This window comes from Mandrillus leucophaeus, unplaced genomic scaffold (genome assembly GCF_000951045.1).
Source record: "Mandrillus leucophaeus isolate KB7577 unplaced genomic scaffold, Mleu.le_1.0 Scaffold398, whole genome shotgun sequence".
In the NCBI taxonomy this organism is placed as follows: domain Eukaryota; kingdom Metazoa; phylum Chordata; class Mammalia; order Primates; family Cercopithecidae; genus Mandrillus; species Mandrillus leucophaeus.
Window position 1 is genome coordinate 1,514,665 of NW_012104231.1, and position 7,569 is coordinate 1,522,233.

The 7,569-nt window shown below is 58.6% G+C and overlaps 1 protein-coding gene across 4 annotated transcripts in view; it reads left to right on the forward strand.

The window, feature by feature from the left end:
• Nucleotides 1-5,476, forward strand: part of SARDH (sarcosine dehydrogenase) — a 91,819-nt gene extending 86,343 nt beyond the window's left edge. For all 4 annotated transcript variants that reach the window (XM_011991531.1, XM_011991534.1, XM_011991533.1 and 1 more), the window contains 2 exons: nucleotides 2,119-2,254; nucleotides 5,024-5,476. In XM_011991531.1, coding sequence (XP_011846921.1) covers nucleotides 2,119-2,254; nucleotides 5,024-5,149 — 262 coding nt within the window. In that variant the 3' untranslated portion in view covers nucleotides 5,150-5,476. The remainder of the gene's footprint in view (nucleotides 1-2,118; nucleotides 2,255-5,023) is intronic.
• Nucleotides 5,477-7,569: the final 2,093 nt, after the last annotated feature.

A 7,569-nucleotide genomic window follows, 5' to 3' on the forward strand; every position in this document is an offset into this window, starting at 1 on the left:
CCCATGTTTCTATTCTCCTCTCTTTCCTCACTCCGATGGTGAGGGGAGAGGGAGGGTGAGGGAGAGGGAAGGTCAGGTAGAGGGAGGGTGAGGGGAGAGGGAGGGTGAGCGGGGCCGTGCTGTCTTCGTCCTATGGCTTCTCCCTGGGTGCCTGTCAGGCTCTGCCTTTCACGTGACAGCCTGTCCAGCTCCTCAGCTCCTGGAGAGGGGGCCCCTTGCAGACAGGTCAGCGTCCATGGGTCCCTTCTGCCTGCCTGACCCCGACCTTCTGACCCTCCAGGAAGCACCTGCAGCCTGATGTCTGGGTCTAGGAGGACCTCGGACGGCCCCTGTGACCCAGTGTCTTTCCAGCTCCCGGGATCAGCTCAGTTCCAGGAGAGGGGGCCCCTTGTAGACAGGGCAGCGTCCATGGGTCCTTTGAAGCACCTGCAGCCTGATGTCTGGGTCTAGGAGGACCTCGGACGGCCCCTGTGACCCAGTGTCTTTCCAGCTCCCGGGATCAGCTCAGTTCCAGGAGAGGGGGCCCCTTGTAGACAGGGCAGCGTCCATGGGTCCTTTGAAGCACCTGCAGCCTGATGTCTGGGTTAGGAGGGCCTTGGACAGCCCCTGTGACCCAGTGCGCTCTGCTCAGGGCTTTTCTGTCAGGCTGCATAATAGCTGCTCTGCGCCGCGGCTCTGGACTGTTGCGGTTCCAGGACAGACGCAGAGAGGACGCTGGCAGTGGAGTCACAGAGAACGGCTCTGCCACTCTACTCTGGGACTCCGGGCAGTTGGAGCCTCAGTGTCCTCAGGTGGAGAATGAAAACTAGGGCGAGGCCGGGCGCAGTGGCTCACGCCTGTAATCCCAGCACTTTGGGAGGCCGAGGCGGGCAGATCACGAGGTCGGGAGATCGAGACCATCCTGGCTAACACGGTAAAACCCTGTCTCTACTAAAAAATAGAAAAAGTTAGCTGGGCGTGGTGGCGGGCGCCTGTAGTCCCAGCTACTCAGGAGGCTGAGGCAGGAGAATGGCGTGAACCCGGGAGGCGAAGCTTGCAGTGAGCCGAGATCGTGCCACTGCACTCCAGCCCGGGCAACTGAGCGAGACTCTGTCTCAAAAAAAAAAAAAAAAAAAAAAAAAAAAAAAAAAAAAAGAAAAGAAAAAAAGAAAACTAGGGCGAAACCAAAGATGTTTACAAAACCTCCTTCCAGCCTCATCCTAATCTGATTGACAGGTGGGACCCAAACAGTGACTCTGAGCTGCGGATGCAGAAGGCGCCCTCATCCTCACCCCACTCTTTTCATTCAGGGGCTGCTTTGCACAGCTGCAGCTGCGATAACCCATCAGACAGGGAGAAGTCTGCAGCCTGGCAGCGAAGTGTTAGCACTTGTTAGCCCTGGGTGCTGGCCTTTCTTTGATTTTATCTTACTTTTTTCCTTTGTCTTCCTGCTTTTAATTTTTAAAGCTTTTATGGTGAGCATTCATGTATTACATGTAGCAAAGTCCTTTGAATAAAGTATGTATTGTACTGTGAAAAAAAATGAACCTGGCCGGGTGCAGTGGCTCACACCTGTAATCCCAGCACTTTGGGAGGCTGAGGCGAGCAGATCACTTGAGGTCAGGAGTTCTAGACCAGCCTGGCCAACATGGTGAAACCCCGTCTCTACTAAAAATACAAAAATTAGCCAGGCATGGTGGTGGGTGCCTGTAATCCCAGCTACTCCAGAGGCTGAGGCAGGAGAATCGTTTGAACCTGGGAGGTGGAGGTTGCCGAGTCTAGATTGTACCACTACAACAACAACAACAAAAAAACAAAACGGAGTTGAAGAGCAGTGGAAGGAAATCGGAGGCAGGGGCTCTCCCAAACATACGGGGCTCACTTCGGGAAACAGCAAAGTCTACTCCTGGTTTCGCTGTTTTCCGCTCATCCCTTTTACTCACTCGAAGCCTGAGCCGTGGTGCCCAGGCCAGGTGCTGGGCTGGCTCTGGGGACCAGTGAGGTCCTAGTAGGCCAGCCCTATCTGTGTGGAGCCACGGTTGGGTGGGCACCATGCAGCCCCCCATTCTCCAGGCCACTGTGGATGCGTCCCCACCCTGTGGTTTCTGGGGCCCCAGCTTTCTCTACTGCTTCTTCCAGCAAAGTACCCATGTTTGGCCTGGAGGCCATCTGGAGGAACAGCCAAGTGGTGGGCCATGTCCGGAGGGCCGACTTTGGGTTCGCCATCGACAAGACCATCGCCTACGGTTACATCCATGACCCCAGTGGTGGGCCGGTGAGTCGCCTTCTCTGGCCCTGCTGAGGCAAATGCCGATTCCTCCCCAGCTCCAAACCAGCACCCTGCACTGCACCCTGAGTGTGCCGGGCACAGGGAGGAGGACGGGTGGGGTCCAGGGGAGGAGGAGGGAAGAGAAAGGAGGGAGGAGGGAGAGGAGGAAGAAGGAGGGAGGAGGGAAGAGAAAGGAGGGAGGAGGGAGAGGAGGAAGAAGGAGGGAGGAGGGAAGAGGGGGAGGAAGGAAGGGGAAGGAAAAAGGGGAGAGAGGAAGAAGGAGGAGGGAGAGGGAGGAGGGGGAAGGAGAAGGGAGAGGAAGAGGCCTCAGCAGGTGGAGGACTCCCCAGCTGTGCCGGGGCAGAGCCAAAGCTGCTCTCTGTTTTCTTTCCGGAAGAATCTGACTTTGGTGGTTCCAGGCTTTTTTTGGTTAGAAGGAGGTGCCAGCCAGCCAGGCTGATACCTTCCGGCTCCTGACACCAGAGACCCAAACCTCAAGCTGCCCACGGCCCACCCTTTGCCTGGGGTGCAGGGGTGGCCCCAGGGTGGCCAACCAGAGACTCAGACTCAGCGACCCATGTTTCTATTCTCCTCTCTTTCCTCACTCCAGACGCCCCTGACCTCAGGGAACCCCACAGTCACCAGGTGACCCTGGTCCCTGGCTGCAGGAGGCAGGAGCAGGCTGGAAAGAGCAGGCACTGCCCCCAGAAGCAAGTCCCAGGACAGCTCTGGGTGGCCAGGGGTGGTGGGGCAAGGGGTGGGCAGCCTCCCCAGAAGGGGAAGGGGTGGTCTGTACCTCCACCTCCTTTTCCCATCTTTCTGGTGCCACATGTAGAGGTGCCAGTGAGGAGGGTCACGTCTCTCCACAGGAGCGATCTGATATTTGGTCCAAGCCCTAAGTGAGGCCGGGAGGTGCTGGCCTGACTTCAGAACCTTCCAGCCTGAGTCCCTGCTGGGCACATAGAGGGACTCGGGGAGGGAGGGAGCGCTTGGGAGAAGCCACAAGGAGGGGTAGGCTGGAGACAGAGCAGTCTTAGCAAGAGCTGCAGAACATGCGCAGGCCCAAGGGGGAGGGGACACCGCCAGGCCTCAGGCAAGGCCATGGTCCTGTGGAGCTGTGGGGAAGTGGCAGCCCATGGGGCTGAGTCCTGCGGTGGAGCTGGGAGGCTCAGGACACAGTTGATGCCACCAGCCTTTGGGATCTCCCTTTTACCTGCTTTGTGACCTTGGACAAGGATCCTCTCTTAGAGCCTCGGTTTCCTCATTTATAAAATGTGGACACTCACCTACCATGCAGGGCCGTCATACAGGCCACTGCCCAGAGTGGGGTCTTAATAAGTGGGGATTGTGATGGCGTGGCTCCCACCGTGGGCAGGGCCTCCTGACACAGCCCTGGGGCCACGGTCCCGGGGGCCACAGCCCTGGGGCCCAGCCAAACCGGAGTTTATGGGTTCCATACCAGGGTGAGCTGGGGAGGAGAGGCTCCGTTGCCATTTCTTCAAAGAACAGTAATGCTTGCCTTTCTCCAGGGTCAGGGATGGGTCCATAACCAACGTGACCAGGGAAGCCGAGGTTAAACGGCATCCAGACAGGCAGCCGGGGAACCAGTCGATGCACCCAGAGCTGCTGGTGCATGTCTCCTGCCCCTCCATCAGGGCTGTCCCTGCCCCTCCATCAGGGCTGTCCAGAGCATTTGCACCATGGAAATGGGCAAACACTACAGTCACGCCCGCCTTACTCCAAAGCTGTTGTTAAACATTTTCTAGCACCCAAGTGGGGTAGCAGAGGTTTCTTCCTAAGATAGGGAAACCTGGTCATTGAAGGGAAAGGCTCCGAGATGGGGAAGGAGTTTCTGCCTCGTGGGTATTTGTTAGCAAGGCCAGGTGCCCGCTTTGAGTTGTGCCTGCCTGGGGACATCTGAAGTCCACCAGCTCTCCATGCTGCCTTCCTGCGGGGGGCAGCTCAGAACTCGCAGCCCTGCAGGTGCACACATGGCTCAGAAGCGCCACTCCTAAAGCTCCTGTCACAGAAAAAGCTTGATTTGTTTTTTATTTTATTTCATCCAGTCCTGAGCTGCCAGGAATAAGAAGGAGCCCTCTGACTCCCAGAGCAGAGCCCGAGACTCCCTCCTGTGGCCCTGGCCTTGGGTTTAATTGCTATAATGGGAGAACAGCTTCCCTGACTGGCCCGGCCTGCCCTCCTCATAGCAGCCGTGGCAAAAGTGCCCAGCTACCAGCTGCACCAGGCTGGAGGTGACGCCCTCCTCCTGCCCTAAGAGCACCTGCACCTGGGGCTGACTGGCTCCCAAGGACTGGCTGGGGAGGCCAAGCCAGGGCGTGAGATGGGGAGCACGCAGAGGCCAAGCTGTCTAGAAGGCTGTTCCAGCCGCCCCTGCCCAGAGGGATTTGAGCCGGATTGGCCGCCAGCCTCGGCGCTGCTCCGGCCCGGCTCCGGGGAAACCATCGTGTTTCTGCTGTTTCCCAGGCATCTGGAATCGCTGGGGCTGGAGGTGTGTTGTCCTGTGGAAGTCGTACTGGCTGCCAGACCTTGGCTTTGCCGGACCCCAGATGCCCGTGTCCAACTCGAGATCACATGGACACAAACTCCACCTGCTCTGGGGCGATGCCTGGGTTCGGGAAGGAGGCCCTGGCACAGGGATGAGTTTGCCCACAGGGCAGGCAGCAAGACCAAGACCCCCTCCTCCAGAGAAACAGGCAGGCCTGAGCCCCGTACCTACCAACAGATAGTGACCCTCATCCCCACCTCTGCTCCTAGGTCTCGCTGGACTTTGTGAAGAGCGGGGACTATGCCCTGGAGAGAATGGGGGTGACCTACGGTGCCCGGGCCCACCTGAAGTCTCCCTTCGACCCCGACAATAAGAGGGTGAAGGGAACATACTGAGGACACAGACCCCATGCCCCATCACATGCTGTCCGTCCATTCCCACAGGTCCCAAATGGCCCTGGATCCCAGGACCCTGGACCCGGCCAGAACTTGGGCCCTCCCTGTCCTTAGTCTAGGCCTAGTCCTGCTAAAACCCCCAAACCAGATACGGACAGAGACCAAGATGGCCCATTGTGTGGTCACTGACCAGAAGGCGGTCTCTAATCCACCCCAATCCTCCCAGAAAACAAGCCTGTAAGTGTCTTGGGCTCAGGGACCGTGGCTTGCAGTCATCTCCAAGCTTCTAGAAGGTGCTTAGTAAATACTTAATAAGCCCCACGTGAATACAGGGAAGCAAATAGGCTTCGTCTTTTACCCCAAGCTTGACCAATCGGTAGTGGGCTTCCCTGGGGCACTTGGCTGAAGAGCATGAGGCTGTGTCTGGGTCAGGAAAGAGCGGTGATCGGCTGGCACTGTCTGCCATCAGTGATCGACTGGCACTGTCTGCCACAGTGCACATGGAGGCCTGGGACCAAGGCCATTCTGCAGGATGGTGCCTCTCAGATCTCAGGTAGGCACGGGAGCTGGAAAGCTCTTCTTCCCTTGCTCAACCTCCTGGTTCTTCAGGTGGCAAAGCCTCCTGAGAATCAGCAGCCTGGGAACAGAGGAGCCAAAGCAGGGAGTGGGCGGGGCCTCAGATGGGTGCCCTCCTCAGCCACACAGAAGTGCAAGCTCCTTCCTCAGTTTCCCCTTGAGCCCCTTGCTCACCAGGCTCAGGCAGGAGGGGCATGCTGCTGGGTAAGAGTCTGGTGGAGTCCCCCTTTCTAGGTGACTTTTGTCTTTGCTGTTGATTTGAACGCATTTCCTGCCCGTGCCTTCCTCCTTGTCCGGCCCTTGCAGGAGGACCCTGTCTTAGGCTCTGCCCTGCACGCTGCCTTGAGATGGGGTGGCTCCGCTGCCTGCTTTCTCTTCCCCCCGATAACTGCCTGTGTGTCAGAAGCAGCTCTGCCTCTCCTGCCCGGGAGGGGTGTCCATCTCTGTCCATCCCACATGCTCAGTCCTCTCCCTCATGCCCCTGAGCCCAGGTTCAGATCAGGCCCGCCAGAGTGGCACTGCGCAGTCTTGCCAGGTGTGCCCTGCAATCTGGGAAGAGCGGGTGGCAGATGCTTGGGGATATCATGGAGCTGGGGCCCCACAGAGCCACACACACAGCAAGTGGCGATCTGGGGGCAGCAGTCCTGGCAGGCCCCAGCTGCCTATGGTGCTCCCAGGCCACACGGCCCACTGTGGACTGAGCTCAACAAAGCTGCAGGCAGACGTTTGGGTTACAGATGGCTGTGAAAGGCGGGTTTGGCCTCCTGAGTCTGGGGAGGGGGATGCGGCTGGAGAGTGGGGTGGGGGCCTCGGCTTTCACACGCTTCAGGCCGAAGGGACACCTGCAGCCTCCTCTCGCTCACAGGCGGGCCTGGCTCCTGGATGAGACAGCTTTGTGGGAGCCAGAGGAGGAGAGGAGGGGAGCCGGCTCCCCAGATGGCCTGGCCTGCTTCCTCTGGGTCTGCGGTTTGGCCACAGGCCCCTGGATTGGGCCGGTGACCACATTCATCTCACGGCCTGTCCTTGGGGGAAGGCTGAGGATGAGGGGAGGTCAGAGTCCAGGTTCCGCTCCAAATTGTTTCTCGTGGCTGCAGCTGGGGAACGCATGCGACGGCACCACCCTGTCCCAAGGAGAGAGAACCCAGCCCCCCTCCCTGTACCCTGTGTGCTTCCCCCGCCCCCGTGGAGACAGAACCTGGCCCCTCCGGGAGGGCACTGGGCATTGATGTGAGCGCAGCCTCCACGACTCGCCTCCCGAGCTCACCACCTGCGGGCTCCATCCCTGGGCTGCAAGAGATCCTGGCCCTGCCATGGCTCCCAAGTGCACCACCCAGGGTCCACATCACAGGACCCACCTCCCCGGACCCCGAGTCAGGTCTTCCAGACTTCGACTCTAAAAACACCGTTTCATAGCTATTTTTTAAATTTTTTTCCGGAAATATTGATACCATGACGCTCACTGTGGCTGGGTACTGCCTCTCAGGAATTCCGAGGAAACTGTTTTGAAAGTGCCTACACTGGCCGGGTGCGGTGGCACATGCTTGTAATCCCAGCACTTTGGGAGGCCAAGGCAGGTGGATCACCTGAGGTCGGGAGTTTGAGGCCAGCCTGACCAACATGATGAAACCCAGTCTCTACTAAAAACACAAAATTAGCTGGGCATGGTGGCACATGCCTGTAATCCCAGCTGCTCGGGATTCTCTGAGGCAGGAGAATCGCTTGAACCCAGGAGGCAGCGGTTGCGGTGAGCCAAGATTGCGCCACTGCACTCCAGCCTGGGCAACAAGAGTGAAATTCTGTCTCAAAGAAGGGGAGGGGAGTGGAAGGGGGGGAAGGGAGAGGAG